The sequence below is a fragment of the Mesocricetus auratus genome, unplaced genomic scaffold (assembly GCF_017639785.1).
Source record: "Mesocricetus auratus isolate SY011 unplaced genomic scaffold, BCM_Maur_2.0 Super-Scaffold_6730, whole genome shotgun sequence".
Lineage (NCBI taxonomy): Eukaryota > Metazoa > Chordata > Mammalia > Rodentia > Cricetidae > Mesocricetus > Mesocricetus auratus.
The window spans coordinates 85,792,086-85,819,078 of record NW_024429184.1 but is presented as its reverse complement, the minus strand read 5'-3'; the positions used below and the strand labels follow the sequence as shown (position 1 = coordinate 85,819,078).

The window sequence follows — 26,993 nt, the reverse complement described above, 5'->3', positions numbered from 1 at the left end:
TTGACTTGAAATCACTCCTCTTAGAGCTCTTATTGTGCTGGGTGCTAATGAAAATGTGCACGTCCTTAACACGCTCTTTGCTGATGAAATATTTTGAACTCTAAATTCATCTGGCACTGACGGAGAGCATATGCCATCTCAGTTTGTGTGGAGGGCTCAGCCAAGGGTTCTTCCTGGACTAGGGAATTAGTAGGAGCCACAGATGTACGCATTCTGTGAGTCTCCATCCTGGTGTGGAGGATATTTCACAGTGCCTGGTGTGGCATAGAGGACTCTAGGCAGTTAGATGCTAAGCATCCCTGAAGGCTTATCCCCTCAGAGGAATTTACCATCCTTAGCCTCTGAAGGCTTTTGAATATGTGGAAGTTTTCAGTAGTAAGCCAGAGCATCTCCCCAAGAGCTAGCCATCTGAGTGCTGCAAAGTGTCACCTTTTCTGTGATTTCAGGGTGCTATAGGGTCTTGGTGTTTAGTATGTTCAAGGCCCAGTGTGTGGAAAGAACCAATCCTCAGTTCTACGTATCACCAACATATCCAGTTAGCTCTAATAACTTGTTTATTTCAAATTAAGAACACACCTACTTAATATTTGGTCTCGGTTCTCTATAGGGTCTGCGGGCCTCTAGCATAACCTTTGACACCACTTTATTTATATATCACACGCAGAATGATGCTTCACTGATAACACATAAAAGAAATGTTTTAAATTAAAGACAACTGGAGCCCCTGAGCAAATCTAATGCTGATTGAATTCTCACTCATGATAAAGCCTTTGCACTCCACAGGGAAAGTAGCATTTGTGCATCCTCATTATCTTGTGTTTCTCGACCCTCCAGATGATTATGCACAAGTCTCTGGTCTGCTTAGCAAAATTAGGAACCATAAAAGCATGAGACTCAGAATTCCTCAATTCCCAGTTTTCAAGTGGTTTGGAGAACTTTGGTTCTGGAGGCCATGAACAATTGAGGCGCTCTTAGGGTTAGGGTTAGGGTTATTTCTTCTGGGGCTGGCACTTCCTTCATGTTTAACAAGGGTAAATTAGCCATCTACTATAAAGGTACTCCTTAAGTTTGCAAACACTGTCTTCCGTTTATCCCACCTCAGGTAGGTCTTGCTCTCTTCTCTTCTGGTTTCTTTGTTTCAAGAGGCCATTAAAATTTCTAAGTTGGCACATGTCTTCTTGTGCCCTGGGTTCCAGCTTTTGCTTTGATCTTGGCTTAGGCTGGATGGAACTTTCGTATCTTGTCAGCTCATTAGTATTTTTAAAGAAGATGTAGAAGAAAAAAAATAAAACCCTGTTATCCATCATTTTTAGTCTTCTGTGGGAGAGTTGTCCAAATATACTAGCCTGCCCTATTTCCCAGAATGGAAATCAGACTCGCTTATTTTATGGTTCATAAAAATAAGTTCAGAGAGGCCTGTGACTTATTTGGACTGTGATGACGGGCACAGCAGTCAAAAGTAAGGCCGCTCCCCAGTGTCCAGCACAGAGTTCAGCCTGAAGTCCATGAAGTAGAGATCTGAGTGATCAAGTCTTGAAGAGCAGTGAATGGAGGGAAAACCATGGAAAGTTCAAATTCTGTCCCCGGATCCTCCCTCAAAACTAAGGCCGCTCCCCAGTGTCCAGCACAGAGTTCAGCCTGATTGTCCATGAAGTAGAGATCTGAGTGACCAAGTCTTGAAGAGCAGTGAATGGAGGGAAAATCATGGAAAGTTCAAATTCTGTCCCCGGAGCCTCCCTCTCAGTGGCAATTTGTGTCCAAGGTCTGCCCAGTTAACTTTTGTCATTTTGCAGTGATTGATCAGACATTTGAGGGACTTCATACAACTAACCAAGTGAGTTGAGAGTTCCTCATTGGCTTGTTGATTTTCAGAGCTACCTACACATCTGTGGAAGTTACCAAGCCTATCCTATTTGGGATTAATATTGGAAAAACCTCAGGCAATTGAGCTCATGTCTATCTTTGAAAGTGTAATTTCTTTCATCAACTGGTATTTTTGTATCATTCCTTCTGCCCATGGCATTGTGATCCCTTTCCATGCCCATGTTGAAGAGGCGGCTGGTCATTTGTATACAAGGAATGGCTGGAGTTGGCTCTTCACACACCCTCCTTACTGCAGCCATGTTTTTGTTCTTGTTACTGTGGTACCCTGATCTTTCTGTTTGCTGTTTTGTGTCATGATTGAAATATAAACCCTTTCCTATACCAAAAATGCTGTTTCTTTTCTTCACTTTGTGCTTGTTTGATTCAGTGAAGAATGAATGAGCCCACCCTCTGCTATGTACCATACAAGGTATTGAGAGGTAATTAAGCATGCTATAAGGTGTATATTATATATATTAATCATAGCTTGGGGTGGAGTGTGTATATATTCTCAGGGTTATTTGTAGAAGAAATGTCTGTGTAATGAACTGTAATATTGAGCCAGACTCAGCAACTCCACATATGTGAGTTTTGTAGGTACTGTGAATTGTTTCTTTTCTGACTTCTGTTGGGAGAACTTGAGTTTTCCATCGAATAAAAAACAAGTGTTAATTTTGTTTCCCCTGAACAATTTTTATCTTTTATTCTGATAATTGCATTAAATTTTCTTTTCATATGTGCCAATATAATAACTTGTAAAGTTTCCATGTATCTCAAGCAAATATCTGACCCATCACAGAATCTATGTTGATAGAATTACTGTTTATCTTTTATGCTATTACCTTGTATTCATTCAGATGTTTAACTTATTTATTATTGAATTAGAGATAAATCGTTATCTCTAATGTTTTATGGATACAGTAGTGGGTAGCAAATGTGCTTTAAATATATTTGTTCCATGTGGGGGGCAATAGGGAACGTTCTAACTGAATGTAGAATTCAGAAATGTGTATCACTGAGGTGTGTGTTGGGTGGACTCGCCATGTCATAATCCCATATCACCTGTGTATTTGTCTTACCTCTGTTGTTGCTAAAACCTCGGGTACGTTTCTTCCCCCCAAGCCTCACTTTTCTCATATATAGTTGGCATGCTATTCGGACGTATGTGCAGCCCAAGGCTGGTCACACCTTCACAAACATGGACTGAATGTGGAGTCAGACCTTTTCTTTTTCTGAAGGGTTATGTGTGTGTGTGTGTGTGTGTGTGTGTGTGTGTGTGTGTGTGTGTGTGTGCATGCATGTATGTCTATGAGGAGGTCAGAGGGATGTCAGATACCCTAAAAATAGTGTGTGTGTGTGTGTGTGTGTGTGTGTGTGTTGGTGTGTGCAATGCATGTATGTGTATGAGGAGGTCAAAGGGATGTCAGATACTACCCTGGAACTGGAGTTAACAGAAAGCTGTGAGTTTCCAGATATGTGTTCTGGGAGTCCTCTGTAAGAACAGCTTGTGCTCTTAACCACTAGCTGATACCATATCCAGAGAACCTTTTAAGGTTCTCTGTGAGGTAGGCTGCTCTCAGGCATATGGGCGTCATCATCTGCTGTTTCTAGTAGCATAGTCTTTTGCTTCTCATACTCGGTGATATGCCTGAAAATGACATGCATATCGATAAATACAGTTAGTTGCGTTTGCCTCACTGGTGAGGTCCAGACTCCGAAGAAGCTGGCCTTGAAGTGATTACGCCAAACAATACAGATGGAGGTGCGTGGACTCAGATAAGGTGTACTGGCCTGGTTATTGAGGAATCATATAACTGGCATGTCTATGAAGGTTAGGGTAGAGAGGATGTAAACAGGCTCAACAGTAACATATTTACCTGTTTGTAGATTGTTATGGACCTTATTTTTGTGTTACATAAATGCATACCATTTATATAGATTTTTTTCCAAGATAAAATATAATTAGAATCCATCGGGTGGTCCTATTTATTGAGTTTGGTGGAGCTGGTGATTTGTCCTCATCCTCTAGATCTAAGCCAGCCAAGGGGGAGAAGGTCCTGTTCAAAAGGGAGCAATAAAAGAGAGGAATCAGAAAGGAAGGCAGAGCAGCATGAGGTCAGGAAATGAGAAAAATGGAAATGGGAAAGGATGGGAAAAGAGCAGTCGGATCTGATTGGGTGGGAATCTCTTTGTGAAGGAACCCAGCCAGTATTTAACCTGTTTTGAAAAAGCTCGACTTCCAGCATTTTTAATTAGTGGCTCGCTCGCTTTTGAAATTGCCCAGTTGGGAATACTCAAGTTTTGATGTGTTTTATCTGCCTGCTAATTAGCAGGCTGCTGGGTTGACCATCATTTTTCCTTTTATTCAGTGGACAGAAGATATACATAAAGGTCTACTGAAACAGTTCAGCTCAAGTCTGGGTTCAAATCCATAGCCACAGTGTATCGAGGGAAGAATTCTTAGTAAGTCATAAATCAAATTTCAACACATCTTTTCTCGAATTGCTTTTCTTTTTTCACTGGCCAGTGGTGACTGTGTCTTAGCACAGTCCATACTTGGGGTGAGGATATTCTTGATCGAAAGGGTTGTTCTGTGCCTTTGTAGAATGGCTAGCAATGCTCCTGACCACTTTCCTAACCCATGATAACCAAAACTGCCTATGGTACTTGCCAATGTCTTTTGGTGGCAAAATTGCCCCCAATGGAGATTCCCTGGCAGAGCCAAATGGTCCTTTTTGTCCTCATCTGTATTATATGTTTAACACCCCCCCCTTTGTAATTGAAAGATAGACAAGTGCAGTCAATATGAAGTCTATGGCATACAGAGAAATCAAATCTACCCCCTTTCTTGCCTTTTGGGCAGATTTAAAGGCAGGATCTCCCATCAATCCAAGTTGGCGGTTACAGGTTAAATAAATTAAGTTCAGGTTGTAGTAAATGTTTGAAACCCTGCAGTGATCAAGATCTTTATTTTTAACCCCCACCCCCAGATTTTTGTTTTTATTTAAGAATTAAGAGACTCATGCAGGATGCAAAAGTCACTGGTATAAAAATCCCTGAGGGTTGGAAGTGACATCTTTGTGTACTGCAGTACTGTGTGCACAGGATAGGGTACCATGTGGGTCATTAAACAGCAGGTTTGGGGAAGGTTTTACAAATTTTCTTCAGGCCTGTTGTAGTCTCCCAAGCTTCCTTTCTGTGCCTTAAGCTTGCAGTGCACTAAGTCTAACTGTGTATTGGGCACATCTGCCTACAGTTCCTTATCTTCTGGAGTACCAAGAGGAATTGAGGGTTAAGAGAGAGGGAGATGGAGGAGTGGGTGGAGGTAGGTAGGGGAACACCACAAGAGGGAGAGCATGGGGCCAACAAACAAGGGACATTGAGAGATAGACGGAGGTTGACAATTCAAGTTTATTAGCAGTAAGTTAGTTGTTACTGTCCCATCTCTTAAGATGTCCTCTTAACACCATGTACTCCTCTGTACCCAAAAATAAGCCAATTAATTGTACTGTGATTGCTTCTGCCAATAATAAACTAGCAGTAATAAAAGGAATGACAGTAGACCAGTAAGAGAATAAACAGTATCAAGGAGATGTTCACAGAGTCAGTACATGGAATTATGTCTCACCCTCCTCCGATTCTGTCAAGGGATGTTTGTGATGGCCGTCTGTTATCTACCAGGATCAAAAAATATACCTAACAGGGAAACTTTTCATGCTTATATTGGGCGTTTCATCAAAAATCTCAAAGCTGTCCCCAAATATAGAGGGACCCTTAGAACTTCATGGCTCTGCTGTCCTCAAGAGGCTCAGAGCACCTATGAAGGAATGTTTCTTGTTAGCATTAGAACTGTGCAGGGACTGGTCAGTGGATCTCACCTTCCTGGTTGCTAACTTCAGTCTCTTCAAGCATAACTTATCAATAACAAATATGACCTTATAATCTAATATTAACTTTAATTTCTACATGCCAGATACCAGGATGATAATTTACTCTGCAGTAGGAGACTACACATCAACAAATATTTGGGCAGCAAAAATTGAAAGATTAAGAAGAAAATAGGAAGCATCGTTGGGTGGATAGGAAAACGGGGAGGGATGGATCTAGAAAGATGGGGGGTGATAAATATGAGCAAATGCATTGCAAAAGCAACGTTGGTGACGGTGGTGACGATGGTGATGATGATGATAGTTTAAGCTATATGGACCATCCTTGTTTCTTTGTTTGTTTTGTTAGAAACAGAAGATGTCTTCACAACCTTTTAAAAAGCCCAAATATCTGTGCGCGGTGCTAGTGGGAGCGAACTACGAGCCCTTTCATTTTGTAGTTTTGGTTGCACGTCTGTTGTCTGCCGTAATAAACTTGGCTGGAGAACAAACCGTATCTAGTCATGTTCTGGCAGTGGTGTTGAAAGTGTCAATGTGGGTATTTACTCCAGCTTAAAGTCCCCTTTGGATTAAAATTGCGTTCATATTCTCTTAAGTTTGTTTTGTCCAAAAGATTTTACTAAATCTTGAAGTGCCCACCTCTTACAAAGGAGGCTATCAAATGCTATGGAGGTTAGAAGCAATTTTTATGTGCGTCCCTCTGGTTCCTGAGGGTCCAGTTCACTTCTGCTGTGAATTTAAATTAGTTAATTTAAGTAGATGGGTCAGAAGCCACTGTCATCATGGTAGCCCGTGCCTGGTTCTTAATTAAAGGCAACAGGAGATTAATTTGAAACATTAATTTAAAAGTGCATGTACAAAAAGAAAGAATTATTGCAAGAAAGCCTAAAGAACTTCTCTCTTGTCCCTAGATGTAGAAGATAGAAGTAGCTCAGGGTCCTGGGGGAATGGAGGCCATCCAAGCCCATCCAGGGTAAGTATATATAATCTTTTTTCTCTGCAAGCAGACATGCATATATGTAAATTGACTAAGCTTCTCACATGCATCAGGTATGCACACACAAGGGTGCATACATATGTGCATACGATTGCACACATATAAACACACACAGATCTATATGTATAATTCTTTGCTTTTATTGGTTACCACACTGGAGTTTATACCTGTTGAATTGGTGCTAATCTGAAGAGAAAACTTTTATCAAAAACATGGCTTGATCTTTGCCAGCCAGTGATCAAGTGTGATAGAAAGTCATTTTTGCATTGAGACCAAGTTTAAATAAATCCTAATTTATCAATCATGTATTGGTATGACTAGACTCCTGAGTAACACTCCTTAGGATTCTAGCCTATTGGTATGATTTGCACAGTAAGTCTGCATTAGTTTTATTTTGTGATTATGTTACTGTTCTTCCAGGCAAGCTACTGCATAAGATATCTTTAGTGCATTTTTTTTAGGTGCTCCAAGCCCACAGCAGGTTTCATTATACACATACAATGGCCCCAGCTAGACATAGATTTAGCACCGTAAAATGAACATCCCCCTTTCCTGCCTCTCTAGATGGTGCCTTCTGCTGGGAGGGGACATCTTCCTGGAAGTGCTCCCTTCATTTTGCATTGGGGGAGGTCTCTGTTATTTTTACTGGAGACAGAGGTGGTTCATCAGGCTGCCCAAAAGGCTATTTTAACCAGTCATACTGAATACTTTGCACCTGTCCTTGGCACTGGGGGCCTCACACTGGTCTTCATGGTGTAGCACGATTGCTAAACCTACGAGGAACTCTGTTGAGCCTTGGAGCAGCTGTCAAGCGTGACATTCTAATGCATTATATGGATGGGCTGAGGAAATCTTTCCTCCTCCTCTTCATGTTACAGTCTGCACTTGCACAAATAAATCCCATCCCTTGACAGCAAGTGGGGGTGAGAGAATGTCCCTCTATTGTTTTGTTCCCTTAGGCTTTCTTAATTTCATTTTATGTACATTGGTACATGATTCAGTACAACTCTACAAGTTGAGCTAAATTCTCATAGTAAAAATACTTTATTAATTTTATATTAACTTCTTACTATTAATTTCCTAGCAGTAGCTTACTTTCAAAATTTAAAATGTGCCTTAGTTTGCTTGTAGTCCAACATACCGATGTACTTTCAATTGAATTTTGTCAAACAAAGCCCATTTAGAATCTTCCTGGTTGGCTTTTCAATTTAGTTTCCAGAAGCTACAATTTTTGTTGAACTAAACCAGCCTGCGAGACAGCTCAGTGGGTAAAGGCTCTTACCACTGTGCTTAACATCTCTGTTCCTGGGACCTACATGGTAGAGAGAGAACTGACTCCAAGTCATCCTTCTACTTGCATGTGCTGTGACACACATGCGTGATACTCTCACCCACAACACACATACAAAATAAATGAGTATAATTTAAAAAGAAGTGCATTGGTAGGACTCGGGGAATAGGTCATTCAGCAAAGAGCTTGCATACAATTGTAGTACCTAGGGTTTGATTCCTATAATGCATTGTTAAGAAAAAAAATACAGGGATGGTACTGTATACTTCAAATCCCAACACCTGGGGCTCACTGACAAGTTAGCCTACCCTAATCTGTGCATTTTGTGGCTGAGTTTGGCTTCTGGCATTCACACACACACACACACACACACACACACACACACACGCACAAATATATAAATACACAGGAGACACATTGGTGAATGATTTGAATTGACATATTATAATTTATGTTTCCCAAATTCATGGAGTTTCCCAAGACTCATGTTTGTGGACTCATGTTAGATGATCTTGTCGTGTCCCTTTCCCTCACATCACCAAGTGCTGGTACTTCTTCTACACAAAGTACTGTGCTGATAACTAAGATTGATAGCGTATTTTAAGTTTGTAGTGCATTATCTAGGATAAATATTAGTAAGCATTATACAATGCCTGCTTGGGTCCTTTAGTGTATGACATCTAGTTACAATTAGCATCGTAGCAGGATTAGATTCCAGCATCATCCTGGTTAACTTTTTGTACATGAAGAAAGGTGAGGGAGAACAGAGTTGCCTGTCCCGAGGGTCTCTGTCCTTCCATACTGAAGTGATGTGACTTTTGTTGTTCTCACAGTATCCATCTTTCATGTGTGGGCAGATTCTGCCCTTTGGCTAACATACCAGACTCGTACCTCTGAGCAAATTTGCCTTAGACTTTATGGACAGGTCAGCCAGCTGAGCAGACACCTCCCCCCACCCCGCTTTCTGGTCACTTCAAGCTGTTTAATAGATGGAGATTTGAATCAAACATCACAGTTGGTTTTAACTCTTTCTTAGGTGCTAGCGACTGGAAAGCTTACAAACAACGTATTAATTTTTAAATTCCCAAGTTGAGGAGATCATAATTATAGTGAAACATTTCTTCAGAAACGATTCCCCTTCAAATTGCTTTTGTGTGGCATATTTTGTTTACCTGCATAAATACTGAGTGATGCTGAAACTTTAACCTTCTTGTATCACTGGGTGTTGGGGAATGTGTAAAGCTGGAGAAGGACATACACATGGCGCTGCCCAAACCGAGAGGTCAGAGGTCAGCACTGTACGGTTATTTTTTGTCTCACTTTTACATGGCTGCTGAAGGTTAAACTCAGGTCTTCAGGTGAGTACAGAAAGTATCCTTTCCCTCTGAACCATCTCAAAGGCTGGGTCCTGAAGCTTTGACGTTCATTCATAGTTCAAATATGTTACTCTTTACGTTCTTATGTGTTAATTACTAATATAATGAGCCATCCATTTTGCAGCTGCAACTCTAGCTAAAATAAAACATCGAAACTTTAATGTTGCAAGCTAAATGTTGCTTAAACAGCTCTCCCTTGCTTTTACAAGAGGAAAGTCATTGCAGACTATGAATCATTTCTCCTTTAACGTAGATTTTGAGAAAGAATAACTATTATTATATGCAGTTTGCCTCATAGGTGTCTGCTGTTTTACATGCATTATTTCATTTAATTATGTCAACAATTCTACAACGTTGATAGCGTTATCATTATGTCAAGATTTCACAGCGATTACTGTGGGGAACATTTGAAATCTGTGGATTCAGGAGTGCTCTTTAGCCTCCTGTTTTCATGATGGTACAAGTTCTTACAGTGACATTTTATGGGGCAGTAATAACCAACTTCAGTTTCTTTGGGTAGGGAAGGCTTGAGGTATTGAGATGGGTTTATCAATGTAAAACGAAGGGACTTATTCTGTTATTTTATTTTCAGAACTATGGAGATGGGACTCCCTATGATCACATGACCAGCAGGGACCTTGGGTCACATGACAATCTGTCTCCACCTTTTGTCAATTCCAGAATACAAAGTAAGGAAAGTTTTATATTAATATGTACTTTTGGAAAGCCTATGTTTTGGCCTGGAAAAGGAAGTGTGTTTCAGACGGATGTCAGTTTTTAGAAGTAGGGGTACTCAATAGAAAATAAAGTGACTCTGAATGTTGCTTAACAGAATGGCATGCACTAAATTTTATAAACACGGAATAGAGATTTTCAGTGATACAGGATCTATGTAGACTGTTGTCTTCCTTAGACATAAAGTGTTGTTTAAAAGCAGTTTTCTCAGTATACACTAGAAAAGTCAAAGTGACATATATCTGTAATAAAATGTTTGGCTTCATGATTGACAAAGACATGTGTAGTCAGAGTAAGTCCTTCAAGTTGAATTGTATGGTCTGGTTGTGTTTTTGTTAGGGTGTAGACTTTACACTGACTGTCTAGGCCAGTCGTTCTCAACCTGTGGGTTGTGACCCATTTAAGTTTGCATATCAGATATCCTGCATATCAGATATTTGCATTATGGTTCGTAACAGTAGCAAAATTACAGTTATGAAGTAGCAATGAAAACATTTTATGGTTTGAGATCACCTGAACACGAGGAACTGTGTTAAAGGGTCTCAGTCTTAGGAAGGTTTAGAACCACTGCTCTAGACAGACCTCATCCTATACTGCTTTGTGGAAGCTGTGTGACTGCTTGTCGTTTGAATTGTCTGCAGATTTGTATCATGCCCTACATTCTGGCTTTGTTAGCATATTTCTCTGCCTTTGACTACTCAGTCGGTATGTTTGTTTAACGGCAGTGAACCTGAGCAATGAAAGAATAATTCATAATGGTTTAGGAGGTCCCAGTAGCTGGCTACTTCAGTTTTGATTGAAGACAGTGATGTTTGTTCTAGTAAACGAGAATTTTTCACAATGTTAGGATGTTTTACAAACTGGCCAAATTCTATTGCAAATCTGTCGATAAATGAAGTTCAATTTCATGACACAAGCTGTTCGACCATCCTCCAAGGAAAATACTGAGCAATAATTAGATTGTACTGAAACTGTAATTGCAAATGCTTTTCAAGAGTCTCCTGATTTCAAACCTTGGAAGCTTTGCCAGTTACTTAAGATGTTGATGGTCCTTTAATCTCTTTTTTTAATTTAATTGCCATCAAATCAGGTATTTAGCACAATGGTGTTTTTAACGAATAACATCAAGCTTATGCCTTTGTGTGTCTTCTCTGGGTACCATGTAATGCTGTTAGATCTAGGTTCTTGTTTTTGGTAGTTTCTTTTTCCTTCAAAATGATAAACTTCGTGTTGAGGTTTTAATTTTTAACTAAAGCTTGGATCCCTAGCTCTTTTCAATTATGGGTGGAAAAACTCAAGATATGTGGAAACAGGTGATACAGTGTTTGTCAAGTTAGATTGTACTGGAGAAGTTTAGACATTTTGGTGTCAATAGCCAGAATTTTAATACTTGGCTCTGCTTCTCCGTTCACTTTTACCTAATTTGTAAGATAAGTCAAAGCTGAAGTGAAGAAAGTGACCTGAGAACTAATGTGAAAAGAATATAGACAAGTCTAAGATTATTCTCTGATGAGCTAAAATGTTACTTGAAATGTGCAAACCACTCATATTTAGAAGTTTGGTGTGTATGTGAACAAGTTTAAAGAGCAATCTGATGGGTTAATGTTTCAGAGCATAGCAAGTCATACAACTGTGTCAAATAATGACTGTTCTCCATGTTTCCTCATGGACAGCTATTTGACAAACTAGTTTTTTATCCAAACTATTTCAATGTAAGTGGGCTGACACTCCAGACATGGTTCTTTCTGCGTGGTTGTTGTTCAAGTTGAAAACCCATGTCAGCTACTCTCTTTCACCCGTCTGCCTGCCTTCCCATTAAACTCTTAGTCATGGAGGCCAAGACAGAGTCCTGCATTGTGATGAGAAATGCTGCAGTGTGGGCGAGTCTGCTGCCCACTGTTCCCAGTGCAAAGGCTTCTCTGTTAGATAAGCTGTCTGGTGTGAAACATGGCTCTTTATTGTTTACAAACCACGACATTTTCCACCTCAAGCAGATTTTTGCACAGAAAAGAATTGTGCTTAGGCTAAATGGTTTATCTGACATTAACGGGGCAGTGTCAGACTCGGGTCAAGGAAGTCACCCTAAGAGCAAGAGGTCACTGTGCAGTGTGCAGAGACACACAAAGAGAGAAAAAGACATTGCAACAAGTAAGGGATGCCTTACATTTTAGTTCAGAGAAGAATTAGAAGGTATTTTTCTAATACCCGGTGCTGGTGCCTGAACATTCTTCACATCCCTCTCTCTTCTCACGTCTTGATGGGCTTGCATCTTGTGGCCTGACTCTGAGAGCAGAAATTACCCTGTAAGATGAGTCTGTCTGGGTGCTAATGCCTTTTTGTTTTAATTATTTAAAAAACAGGACATGATTTTCAAAAGATTAAAAACAAGCAGTTTGCCAACAAAGCTGAAGTTCAGGACCCTAGCTTCCAGCCATTTAACTCTTATACAACAATCATGCTGAATCCTGAATGTTCAATATGTTTCCCCTGTATTCTAATGCTGCAACCTTTGTGGACATTTTCCTCATACCAAAAGAAGCTCTGAATCCCCTGAAAGCTTTGGGTAGAGTCCACTCTAGAACCTTTAGCTGGGTTTCATTAAAACTACAAAAGATTTCTTGATATTTTAAAGACTTCATTTTGCCGTGTCACATTAGGGTAAAAGCTATAGCATCAGAAATAAATCAGCCACTTTATTGGAGCAGATTCTCTATTGTCAAATCAATCAAGTCTGTGACTGAATTAGGCGTCTGCTACAGAAATAAGTGACACTAATTTTACGGGAAAGAGTTATTAACTGCAGATGACCTAATTTTTTTTGGTAAACTGTTTACTTATGAAGTTTTATTTTATTTCAAAGAAAAGGAAAGACTATTACATCCTCTTCCTTTTTGAGTACATTATTATGTTTTACTTTTTTCTTATGGAAATATGCTATTTTAGTGAGACTAATTTAACATGTTTGCCCATAAGCTTCTTTATAACTAAGTATTCTTTCTTCCTGTTTTTTTTTAAACAAGTCTCAACTTTTGGAACTCATATGAATGATCTTTTATAAATGTTATAATTTTTGTAAAACAAATTTCTGTGTGGCATCAAAATGATACAACCTAGTCCATTTTCTTTCCTTATCTTAAAGTTATGGCCAAATGAGATTAAACTGATAAGAATAATAAAAATGACCATGTTTTTCTTTTAGAAATAAATTTATTAATCTGAAAGTAATGCCCTGTCTCATGATTGTGAAATTCCTAATGTAAATATACATGAACACGTTTGCATGCACATGAGTGCACACATTCATACATGTGCACCTCACATGTCATGAGAACTAATAACCTTCCTTGGCTACAGGTTATCTTTAGGAGAGACATCGTTGTGTAGCTGTGGTTGTTACACATTCAGTTTCATTAGATATTGCTGTGTAAACCTGGCAAAGGACATATAAGTAGTCGTAAATCAAACTTCTGCTAAAAAATGATTATGAATGTCTTTTTCTTTTTGTTTGGTTATGGGACAGGCTATGAGGAATTGCTAGACTATATTACACTGACCGATTAATTACCTCCTCTCACCTGATATTTGCTGTAGACTAAATTAGGCTTTCCTTGGGGAAATAACACCAAACCTGCCTTAGATATGATCCAGTGTGCTGATTTATATATAGAAAACACAAACCATACCTGGTTACTATGATTATTAATGATATTAATGTAGTCTTCATCTGTTGGAAACCTGTTCACTGCATTTTTGAGTATTTCTGAAGCTGCTTAATTAAGCTTTCACAGGTGGTCAGTTGGGTAGCTTTTGGAACATGCTAGCAGAACAGAGGGGCAAGTTTGAGACCCATGTCTTTAAAAGTATTATTCATTTGATCTAGAATTGATTGAAAATCCTGACATGGAGTATACACTAAGGATATGGACTTTTTTCAGAATTATTCTGTCTTTAAAACTTTGTTTCTGTCAATATTAAAACAACAAATTTGGTTTTGCCAAGCATCAACCTTCTGCAAGTTATTGTCTAAAGTATTTTTATAGTGGTGGATGGTGTATGTTTTTAGCTGAAAGTCTTTGATCTCAGAATGGATGGAAGCATCCGTTTTCCTTCCATTGTTCCATGGCCTCAGTAGAAAACCACACTGTTGTTGGCACAGTGAGCTTGTTGCCCAGTGAGGCTGCGTTCATGAGTTGGTGAGGGGAGGCCATGAAAAGTGATACTTCCTACCAGTTGCCTGCAGTCTTGTCAGCTGCTGCAGTTTTCACTCACCCCAGTGTGAGTGGTTCAGTTTCCTAGCCGGGGTATTTGTGTCTAGTCCTTAGTCATATTCTGCCAGGCCAGGGAAATAACTTACCACCAGAGTCACTGCTTTTAAACTAGCTCAGCGGAACATTTTACTGTGGGATTAGGTGGAGGATTCGGGAAGAACTGGCGAAGGCTGCTGGCTTATAGGGTGACCTTTGAGTCTCATCTGGGTTAGCCGTTGGTATTTTGATTTGGTTACTGTGGTCATATTGTGACAGCTGCCGGCTCATTATAATGCAGTTCCACTGCTCTGTTTGCCTAGCAGGAATATTTAGGTTTGCATTACTTCAGAGTGTTCATGGCTGCCGTGCGCTTACCCCAGCAGAAAGGTGAATGAAGTGTTGTGAGTTTTCCCACCCCAGTTGCAGAGCCAGGTGACAGAGAGTCTTGTAAAATGACACGCATGAGAAGATGCTAATGTGGTGTTTCTTTTCAGTGAAAGATGGAAAATACCCAATGAATTGACTCTTATGAGGGGAACTGTTTTTGCAAATCTTCCCTTCAAAAGGGAAGCATGACCGCAAAGAAACAGCATCTTTTCAAAGCTTGGGTAGTTTTACTAGCCCACGCAGGCAGATGGGTTTTTACTAGCCCACTAGGTCAGATGCAGAAATGTAAATATTAATAAACAGCAAAAGTCAACTCTGGAAGGTTTTGTTCACTTTTAGAGTATTCTGAAGCAATTAGATGAGCAGGCTGCTTGCATGTTTATTACAGCTGGGCATTCCGTCTTGAATTCCTGTATTGTTCTCTTCTTCTTCTTCTTCTTCTTCTTCTTCTTCTTCTTCTTCTTCTTCTTCTTCTTCTTCTTCTTCTTCTTCTTCTTCTTCTTCTTCTTCTTCCTCCTCCTCCTCCTCCTCCTCCTCCTCCTCCTCCTCCTCCTCCTCCTCCTCCTCCTCCTCCTCCTTCTCCTCCTCCTCCTTTATTATTGTTATTATTATTATTACTATGTTGCTTGTTCTGGTATTGAACTCAGCACAGTTTCCCTTATATATTCTCACAAGTCTCTAAGACAGAGATAAACTCCCAGGCCTAGTGTCCAGGTGTGTGTGTGTGTGTGTGTGTGTGTGTGTGTGTGTGTGTGTGTGTGTGTGTAAAATGGCATTTCTCATCTTGAGTGTCTGGTTGTTGTCTCTTATGTGTTGGGCTGATAATATGGCACCCACAATTAAGAATAGGAGGAATCTTTAATAGTCTCTTACTTGATTTTACTTGCTTTTGATATGTTAACCATCTTCCGGAAACACTGAGAAATGTGGCGATTTAAGTGTAAGCATTGGAGAGATTGTAGTGGCTCTGACCTCTGTAGTAAGGTTGGCCTCAGAGAACTTGAGTCTGCGAATCCGTGGCTACAGTGCCTGGAGTGCTCAGGGCTTCCTGCTCGCACCTCTCTCAGCTCAGTGAGGAGGAGCCCTTTGGGCAGGCCCCGTGGCAGTTTTCTAGTTCAATGGTCCTTTGCTCTCTTGCTTGTGTCATTTTGTCTATGGCCTGTATTTTATCATTAGCTGTCTGTTTTATTCTTGCTTCTAATCCCTTCTTCCCTGTTTTATAACCGCCTTCAAGTAGCATTGGTAGGGCCTGTATTTTCCAAAGAAGGTTTAAAACAACAAAAAAAAAAAAACTTTAAGAAATTCGCTGGGCACAATCCTTTAATCTCACAACCACAGTGGTGGTGCACACCTTTAATTCCAGAGGCAGATGAACCCCATGAGTTCCAGGACAGCCAGGACTGTTACACAGAGGAAATTAGACTCAAAGATACAAACAAGAAAAACAATTAAAATTTAAAATTGGTGTGTGTGTGTGTGTGTGTGTGTGTGTGTGCGTGCATGCATGTGAGGGTATGTGTGGGATGAATGTACCACAGTGCCTATGTGGAGGTCATGATGGTTCTCTCCTTCCTATGTGGGGTCCACAACTTGAATTTGATCACCAGGCTTGGGAGCAAGTGTCTTTACTTGCTGAGCCATTTTCCTTGCCCCAAATGTAAACTTTGAAGCCTGGCCTCAGCTAAACGTTTCTTCTGTATCTCCACTTATTCCAGCTCTGCGATTAAGGGATAGGTGTAGGGTGAAATAACAACTCAGTCAGTTCAGTTCTAGAGAAAGAGTGTTCTGCTGTGGGCCAGGTTTGGGGTAGCAATACAGGACCTGAACAAATGCCCTTCAGTGGTCCAGACAAAAATAACTCTGTACACCACACCTAGAGTGAAATAAATGCCCATAAGTTAGGGTGTGCTATAGATCCTAGTAGACTGGAAGGAAAAATCTGTACCAGAACCAGGCTGATTGAAATTCAATTTTTATTTTATAGTTTTGTACTGTCCACTGCAGGGAATACGCTCCCATTATTGTAGTATGGTTCATATTATGCTTTGGTTGGTTTTGGTTTTTAATGTCCACACCACGGATTGTTTGATGTGTAAGAAGTAGGTGAAATCAATAATATTTGGAAAAGCCATTGAGGAAGTTGATGGTTCCCAGCATTCAGATAACTCACTTCCTGCTGTCCAGTCTGTTGCTCTTTTCCATGGTCTAGCTTCCTTTCTGTTCTGGTGTCTACTCTGTAGTGCAATGAGACTCATACTGTGTCTGTGAAAGCCTTTCACAGTTAGGACAGGTTTACAAAACATGGCTTTTTAAAAGTTAGAAGAGCCGATAACTAGAAAAATGTGCCTTGGAATCCGTGGGCAACAGAGATATGTAGGAGAATTCTTCTATCCAAGGCTACTCACTCTAACTGAGTGTGGTAACCTCAGCTCTGAGAAGCCCAAATATCTGTAGCTTGTGTGTGAGATGGCCTGGGCCACACACTGAGACCATGGCAAAAAGAATGAGAAACGGTTATTGATTCTGAAAGAAAAAATCATTTAAGATTCATATGCAAATAATATATTTATGTCCAATAGAAATATATGTGCTGGAGGTACTGGAAAATATGACTAATAGTTGCCTTTTTTTTTCTTCCTAAGTTTGGTACTAGTTACTGCTAGAATGTGTTTGTAGGTCAGTGGCTTCATGGCTGGTGGCTCTGATTCCTTTGTTCTTATAGTTGTCTCAAAATGACTCACAACTTCTAGTGTCAGGGTTGGGAAAGGTGGGTTTAGTAATGTGTCTTCTTTTCATCCCTGAAACCCTGTCAGTCTCTGTCTTTGGGGACTGCATGGGTGATGGTTATGTATTTAGTAACTTCACAGTCTCTCTACTGCAAACAGACAAGAATGTAGAGAATTTATAATAAACTTTGAATTATGGTGTTCATTTTTAAAAGACATCAGTTTTTAGATTTATTTAACTTTATGTATATGAATGTTTTTGCATGCATGTATCATGCATATGACTGGTGCTTGTTGGGGCCAGAGTAGGGCTGGAATTGGAGTTAAGATAATTGTGAGCCACTATTTGGATGCTGGGAACTGCTCTGCAAGAGCAGCACGTGCTCTTAACTGCTGAGCCCACTCTCCTGTCCACAGAGTGTACATTTTAAGAGCAAAGTATCTGCTTTTTCATTGAGTACTTTTGGGAACCGAGAGCACAGTTGCATGCAATGAAGTATAAAAGTGTGTCCCAGCTCAGTTTTGGTCAGCAAATGAGAACAGAGGACAAGTAGATGCAGAGTAGATTAAAAGGTGCTGCAGTGAGGTTGATGCTGGAGTTTGGGGCAGGCTGTTCACATTACTCCCAGGCCTGGGCCTGCATTATGCTGATCGCGGAGCAAGTGGGTTGGCAGCCAGTTCCCAGTTTGTGCTGCACTGACCAAACCTTGTCCTTTAGGCCTCTGGCTTATCTCCTTTTCAGCCTATACACTGTGTATTTTGTCACTGTGGTAGTTTGAATGTAGTTGCCTCATAATCTCATAGAGAGTGGCACTATTAAGAGATGTAGCTTTGTTGGAGTGGATATTCCCTTGTTGGAGGAAGTGTGTTGTTGTGGAGGAGGGCTTTGAAGTTTCCTCTGCTCAGGATACTGTCCAGTGTGTCAGTCAACTTCCCGTTGCCTGCAAGATGTAGCACTCTCAACTCCAGCACCACATCTGCCTGCATGTCGCCATGCTCCCCATCATGATGATAATGGACTGAATCTCTGAACTGTAATTGAGACACCCCGATTAAGTGTTTTCTGCGATAAGAGTTGCCATGGTCATGGTGTCTCTAAAAACCCCAATAAAGACAGTCAGGTAGCCAGCCTTTAAATTCAGTCACCAGGCTCTACCCTCATCTTTTTGGTGCTCTCTTTGGTAGAGCCAAATATCAGTCTTAAATCCAACCATCTCCCATTGCACTCATGCAGCAGAGGTTTGGCACCCTGAATATGGCACTGCACGCGACAGGCAGAGAGACCCTCTTTCTCCTAGGCTAAAACAGTCTCCAGAGCATTCACCGCTAGCAAGTTGTCCGGACACACTAAAGCAAGCAGAAAAGAATGCCCACCCTGTGCAGCAGGCTGGGGGTCCCTGTTTTCGTTTCATATGTACATAATTTTCCTTGCTGATTTTTAATGTGGAGGATCAGGTGTGCCAAAAGGCATTCCGTTCTGGACAACATGCCAAGACTGAATAAAACTGTGAGACCAGGCTCCAACTTTTGGCTAGAAGTTTTCCAGTCTTGCTGAACAGTACTGTGGCATGAACCAGGCCAGGGGAGATCACAGGCAGAGGGAAGACTTCCTGTCTATAAAGACAAATAGGGCAGGGAACTGGATGGTGCTCTCTTTGTTGAGTAGTCAACTTATTTGTTACAGTGTTCACTGGAAAGATGGTGTCTGAGGAATTTGCATGTGACGTGTCTCACAGAGGTAACTAGTACACTACTTCTATCCAGGCCTTGGGGTTGGGGATTAAACAATAAATTCTTTAATAAACACCATGGAGGGTGTAGTATTCCACTGTCTTCCTGTGGAGGTCAGAGCACAGACAGCTTTCAGGAATTGTTTTTCTCCTGTGTGTTCCAAGAATTAAATTCAGGTGTCAGGCTTGCACACATGGTCCTTCTAAGCCAACTTATTGGCCCCCTACACACTGAATTCTTTTTTTTTAATTTAAATTGGAAACAAGCTTGCTTCACCTATCAATCCCAGCTCCTATTTCTTAAAGCTTTCATTGTCCCTCAAAATCCTGTCGTGTTTACTAGAAGTTTGTCCTCCTTAGGTGCTCTTCTGATGCTCCATAAACATGTGACTGCTGTTAGTGTTCTCATGGTACTTCCTTAGGACCCAGCAAACTGCCATTTTAAGCACAGAGTGACTCAGGAGATGTCATGACATCTGCCCAGCTCTGGAACTAGTACAGCAACGCAGAGATACACGTCGGCAGCCTATTTTTGGTGCTGGTTATGAATTGAAAAGATAGTGACTTTGAGTCATGAATGATAATACTTTAAAATGCTTTTGTTTTCTAGTGCAGACAGAGCAGAAGGCAGGAGCAGGTGGGCATGGCATAGTATGCTCAGTTCCCAAGACATCAACGCTAGAGTGGAAGGGTTTCTTTCTTAGCCTGTCCACAAAATCCTTTATTTTATGAAATAAGCACCTCATTGTGACAGCTTTGTTAAATTCAGATGTGTCCCTTTGTGAAATATTTGCCTCCAGCTGTTTTCCTTTCCATTTTAAAGGTTCTCAATTTCATCTTTGCACATAGCTGAGAGGCCCTCATGTTGAGTCAAAAAGACTGCCCACAAAATAGGTTTACTTGGCTGCAACTGAACAGTGGAGACACTACTAAGAATAAGGCTTTTCATCAGTGCCGCTTTGACAAATGCCTTCCGTGTACTTGGGAATGCCCTGGAGATGTCTCCGCTCAGGTTTTCTCTAAGAGAGGCTTGGCTGGGAGTATTGCCCCTGTGTGGAGTTATCTTGCCTTTCTTGTCACTGCTAAGAGTTGCTTGGGCTAATAGAACTGTGTAGTATGTTTGAGTGGAGCCGATTGACTGGATCTTGTTTCCTTCCCTTTTGAAGAACATCAGGCTTGGGAGCAAATCAGTGCATTGAGTATGGGGTGCACATTGAGCCAACCAGTGTGATGTGTATGGGACATAATGGAAGAACATTCTTTATAGATGGGACTCAAACACTTTGCATCTTCTCAATGACTGCTAATTAATTGCTTCTCAATTCCTTGACTTATGTTTACTAATGGGAAAATGATTAGGAGGCATTGGTGTAAATTGGTGTAAAATACATGTTTTAATTGTTAAAATACAACATCACAAACTTTCGTGTGACTTGAGCATGACATAAAATACCCAATATGTGGGAAGTGGCATGTGGTGGACTGAGCAGGGACTCTGGTCTCTGGATATTGGTTTGAAACACCTGGTCATCAAGCTTTGGTTGCCCGACTTTGCTCACATCTCCTCAGTAGTATGATAGAGTTTGCCATGTAAGTAGATGGTCTGTGTTTGAATGAAGTGACATGGAAACCACCTGGGACTCACTCAGTTAATGCAAATTATTATTACACCTACTATGACTTTACATGAGGTTTTTTGTTTGTTTGTTTTTTTCTGGCTGACCACTTACAAACTTGAGTATCATTCAGTGAAGATTGGAAGAATGTGAATGTGATAAATCATGGACCGTATTAAGGCTGGATACAAATAGGGAGTACACACTACTTGATGACATTTGATAGAGGAGAGGAAGAAAAAGAAAGTGAAGATGGAGAGAGGCACAAAGAAAGATAATTTTTACAGTTCTCCTTCCAGAATATGTTTGACCAGTCTTACGTTGTAAGCAGTGACCAAAGTCTCTGAACTGCTGGGTGCTAATTTCTGTGCCTTTTACTAACCTTGACTACTTGGACAAACTACAGTCTTAACAGTTCAGCTAGCAAATGTAAATGCTTCAGATGCAAACAAAAATACTTTATGTGTAATGGAGTCTACTTAATTGGGGAATACTCACCAAGGGGGAACTCCACTAGTGACCCTATCTCCTTCAGAACCTCCAAAATGTATGGACATGTGCCTAATATCCATAATTTTGGAACTTTTGACAACTGGTCTCCTAAGAGAATTAAATACGCATTTTTCTTTCATTGTTAGTGTTTATTTCATTGTAGTGAGTTTTCCTATTCCTTGTTTAGGATGACCTCACTAATATGAATAGAAAATTAACATGCAGTGATCACAGACATTTTCCTTCTCATGGCAGATCACTTTAGTAGAGTGGGTGTTCACTGTGAGCTAGTTGTGGGGTAGTTGGTCTCCGTGAGCTAGTTGTTGGAACCAAACCAACCTGGAAAATAGTCCAGGAAACGATTTTGAGATCTTGCAAGAGGCCTTTTCTTTTTCCCCTTCAATTTCCCTTTTTTTCTCAATAGGGCATAAAATCATGAAGACCTACTAGGGAGGGATGTCAGTAGCATCCTCAGGGATGAAGACCCACTACAGATCATGGGAGCATCCTCAGGGATGAAGACCCACTAGGGATAGGAACATCCTTAGGGGCAAACCAGTTCTACATAATGATGTTTTTCTATGAAGAGTTCCCAGTCACTTGAAAGCAAGTTATAGCCAAACCAAAGAAAATGGCCTTACTCGCAGTCTTTGTAAGGGATCCAAATGGTTAATACCATTTTGTGGCTGACGTTTCACGAGTTTCATTTGGTTCTGAAGTAAACATTTATGACTTTTCTCTCAGCTAAGTTGATGGTAGTTTACTAGTGGAAACGAGTTCACACCTGCTTTAGCATGAAAATAATCCTTGTTGTGACTTACACATCCTTGGAGCAGAGGAGAGGCGACTCTAGTCTCCACAGTCGTCATTCCACACTGTTGATCCTTGTGCATGCATTAGGGAATTGTTCTTATTTGCTGACTGTCCATAGCTTGATGCAATTTCCAAGTTCCCCACCCTCCTCCAGGTATGTGGCTGTAGAAATGCATTTGGTCTTACAGTTGGCAGTGGGTCTGCCTTAGCTCTGTAAAGTGTGTATATGGGGAAATCTTGCATTCGCTAAGCCATTTAGCTGTTCCAGACATGGTCTGTTAGTCAGGCAACTTATGATAGCTTCTCTGAGAGCTCTAGTTAAGGGGAAGGTTGTATAAAGTGCTGTACACTTAGGTGGATAATTAATAATTAGTGTGGGTATCTAAGGTGGAAATAGAATAGATAAATGTCACTTACCTCTTAAAGCAATATCAACACAGATCACCTTTCTTTGCCCCAAGTGTTCCACCTGCCAAAACAGCAAAATGCTTCCTGTCTGTGTAAAACATCTTCACGGCTGAAGGAGGACTAATTTCTCTGACAGTTGCTGTTTCCCACGGTCACTGTGATCAGGTAACACATCTCAGTGATCGAATTAAAGAACTCACCAAATTGATAGCATTTTGTGTGCTTTGACCACAGATGGCAAACATTTTAGGAAAAGATATTCTGGTATATTCTAGTATTTGTAGGCGATTCATTTATCTAAGAAACTTCATCCTTCCTCATCACCCCCCACACACACACACATACATACGCGCACACTCAACAATGGGGTTGTTAATTTGGCAACTTCAGCACAAGTTGTTATTTAGAGACAGGGGCAGGAAGTTTTTTCTAGTGGCTAAGTTGGAAGAGATAGAGATGATGAAATTGATTGCAAGTTCAGTTTTGGGCTTGGCTGTGTCATGAACGGATTTTACACCTCATGGCTGAGCTGTCTTGATTTCCAGGCATAGAGGAAATGTTCCCTGACGCAGCGATGGAAAGGGCAAATTATATATTTGTGAAAGCACAGCGGAGTAACTTACTGCTTGAAAAATTGCACTGATTGCTGGATAAGTAGAAATTGATGTTATCGAGCTATCTACAGTGGCTGGATATGGTGGCATACATCATTCATCCTATCATTAAGGAAGCAAAGGCCCATGAGTTCAAGACCAGTCTGAATTCACCGGCTAATGGACATGCCACCTGAAAACTCTGAGAGAGGCTATTCAAGTGAGCATCTACAATATGGGTCTTTGGGCATTGAGTGAGTCAGCCTAAGCTTTGACTATATCTCAAAGACTGGGATAGTACTGTCTAGGGACAGAGAGAATTACAGGGCTCACTAATGTCTTTGTAAAGTCAGGTAGTGTTGGTGAACACTTCTAATTCCAGCACTTGGGAGACAGAGGCAGGCATATCTCTGTGACTTTGAGGCCAGCCTGGTCTACAGAGCAAGTTCCAGGATATCCAGGGCTACACAGAGGAAACCCAGTCTCAAAAAACCCAAAGCAAACAAGCAAATAAATAAATCAGAGGAAGCTCTATCTTGAAAAACCCAAAATAAATAGAGAAATAATTAATAATAAAAAATAAAATACATAAGATAAAATAGAAGCTATAACAAATGTCTTTGTAAAGAGGAGAGGTGGACCTTAAGGCAACAGACCCAGGCATAGTTCCCCCAAAGGCAGGGCTGACACACTAAGCTGTAACGGGTTTCTAACTCTAGAAAAAAAGGGTCTCTTAAATTGGGGTTTCCTCAGAATGTGTGGTGAACTGCTCGAGGGCTGGTTTAGATGGTGGGCTAATGTGATCTGATATGCTTTGTGGTGTGGAGGAGTCACTCATGCAGATGTGATGGTTATGAGATCAGCTGGGAGGTGACTAGAGCAATTTCAAGAGGAGGTGGTGAAAGACTGAACTAAAATCAGGAACAGAGCCGGTGTGGATTCGAGTGCCACACAGCTGTTGGAAATGGTGGGACTTGGGAGCTGATGAAGAAGGGAGAGGTCATCCTTGGCTTCTTGGTGGTCTGTCTGGCTTGGGTTCCCTGTTGGATGACAGTGTTAGTCATCAAGATATACAAAATGCAGAGCTGTTATGGGGGATTAGTGTTGGGAAGTCCAGTTTTAGACATAATGACTTTTTTAGATGTTTGTGGGAAGACAGATTTGTGGTTCTGGGTCAGGACTACAGAGCTGGCAAGCAGCATCCCATACTTAGCAGCAAAATTACAGGGACAGCTAAATTACCCAGCAAGCAGATTTTCTGATTAATCATTTGGTTTTCTTCAGACCTTAAATCGAAAGGAGTAAATCCTCTATCTTATAAACCTTTATTCCCCCTACAAACATGCTAACTTTAAGTAAACTAGTTATTCCTGTTTAATCAGTGATCACTTTCAGTCTTATGTGTAATTAGCATAATGTTTGTATTACTTTCCCGTCCTTTTCCTTACCTCCTCCTTACCCTCTCCCTGCCTCCTCCTCGCCTTCTCTTCACCTTTCTTTACCCTTCGCTTACCTCCCCTGACCCCCTCCACCTCCTCCCCCTCTTACCTCCTTGTTTCTTTTCTCCTCTGCACCTTTCCCTTATTTTCACCGTCCCCTCCAACAGCTCTGTCTGAAACTCTTATACAAGGGTTGACTTATTCATCATTTGGGGAAGTCATGATAAATTCTTTAAAAAAGAAAGGAATTACACCTCTCTTTGTGTTTGGGATTCCCTTATATTCATCTCCCTTCCAACACAAGAGTCATTCTTAAATGAAGTGGTGACAGGGTGGTGGCACATGAATGACATTGTGACTAATGTGGGGATGAGTGAATGAGTGATGGATGCATGAGAAAGCACTAAGTCTTCTGCCTTGGTGCTCCTTACATTAGGAAAAACACTATTGCCTTGGTGCTCCTTACATTAGGAAAAACACTACTGACATGGCAGTTTGTTCCATCAACACATCTCTGATTATAGAACTTTCTTAACTCCACAGCTACTGATCTCCCTTTCCATACATTTTTGAGGATGAAAATCCTAATTTCCTTCAAAAATGTGATTGGGAAATATTTAACACATTACAGAACATGGTTCAGGCACATCTTGCATTTCTCCTGGTGTGCTGGCTGGTTTAATGTCACCTTGATGCAAGCTAGAATCATTTGGGAAGAGGGAACCTTAATTGAGAAAATGCTCCCACCAGATTGGCCTGCTGGCAAGACTGTGATACTTTTTTTTTAATTGCTGATTGGTGTGGGAGTGCCCAGTTCATTGCTGGTTTTGCCGCCCTTGGGCCAATGGTCCTGGATGGTATAAGAAAGCAGACTGAAAAGGTCATGGGGAAAAAGCCAGTAGGCAACACTCCTCCATGTACTCTTCTCCACTTCCTGCTTTCACCCTCCTCCTCTGAACCCTGCCCTGGCTTCACTCAGACATGGTTTATAAGCCATAAGCTGAAATGGGCCCTTTCTTCCCCAGCTGCTTTGGGTCATGCTGTTTATCGCAGCAGTAGAAATGCTGACTAGATACTAGTCACTGTCCTCTGCATATGTTCTATTTGGTCTTTCTCTCCCAAAACGGTGGGTCTAGGACTAACATTCCTGATTGAAAATTGACCTATTGTTTATTGACACTGTTTGGATTTTTGTGTTTGTTTTTCTCTCATCCATTGCCCTACGAGTGTTTCCATGTACATGTGTGGGATGGGACTTTGCATTTGTCCTTATCTGACTCCTTCATTTTGGTTTTGGTTCACAAAGATGGCACATTTCCATCCTCTCTCACTCTGTTGCCCTGGGAAGCAGATGGCATGATGCCTAGCAGTGAGTGTTCTTTGATTTAATTCCATTTACTAGATGTTTAACCTTATTGGTAATACTTATTGGTAAGCTTAGCTCATTTACTAGTTGGTTAAATTGGTTGCTCTTCCTGTCACATGTTTCCCTAATGTATATGTTGAAGATAATTATAAAATCTACCATACTTGGTGAAATAAGTCAAGTAATGCATGGTCAGTGCATAGAGGAAGACCTGGGTCATAAGGAACACAGAGTATAATTAATATTGCAGGGGATATGGGGGTTACTTCTATGATTAGAGTTAACTTAGCAACCTAAGACAGATAGTTGTTTTAGTTAAAGGGAAGGTACAAAGTGTGTTCTATAATTCAGTGCACTTTCTGGGCTGTAGATAAAACTTTCAGTGACCGCTAATTATTGACAGGTTACCTTGTTGGGTTTTCTGGGGGAAAGGTAACTGAAAAAAAACACTAAACACAAAGCCTTAATAACACATGGACAAGTTGTAGGTACCCCTTTACCTCCTGAGTTTGAGACAGAAATGTACAAAGCAAGCCCAATATTAAATGACAGATTCCATGAAACTTGGGTTCATGTTAACAGTGGCTGTTTCCTTACCAGGGAACGTTGTTTTATCATAAGACGGTGAAAATTAGACTTGTCAATTTTTAGCAACATAGTTCTGTGTCAGGCACGATCTTTGGAGAGTGATATGTGGGCTCCCGGGGGAATTGTGAGAGGTTCCCCACTGCAGAGCATAGCCAGACATCTAGGCAGACCCAGAGGGAGGCAATGGGTCAGTATCTAACAGTCTGTTTTTAACCAAGCATTGGAACCCTGTACAGGGCTTGGGTTTAACTCAGCTAAGTTTAAGTCACTTAAATTATTTTTGTAATAAATATCACAGTGGTGACAGTTACTGGAGACAGCAGTACATTGGTTGTACAAGAAGATGCCCCACTGAGCAAACTACTCTTGGCTTATGCATAGAAATATGATTGGAACATAAAAAACAAGATGTACCATTGACTGGGACACTGATTTGGAT

At 40.8% G+C, this 26,993-nt stretch overlaps 1 protein-coding gene across 8 annotated transcripts in view; it reads left to right on the top strand.

The window, feature by feature from the left end:
- Tcf4 (transcription factor 4) overlaps positions 1-26,993 on the top strand; it is a 333,223-nt gene that overhangs the window by 107,241 nt on the left and 198,989 nt on the right. For all 8 annotated transcript variants that reach the window (XM_040741637.1, XM_040741642.1, XM_040741636.1 and 5 more), the window contains 2 exons: positions 6,662-6,723; positions 10,007-10,103. In XM_040741637.1, the coding sequence (XP_040597571.1) occupies positions 6,662-6,723; positions 10,007-10,103 (159 nt within the window). The remainder of the gene's footprint in view (positions 1-6,661; positions 6,724-10,006; positions 10,104-26,993) is intronic.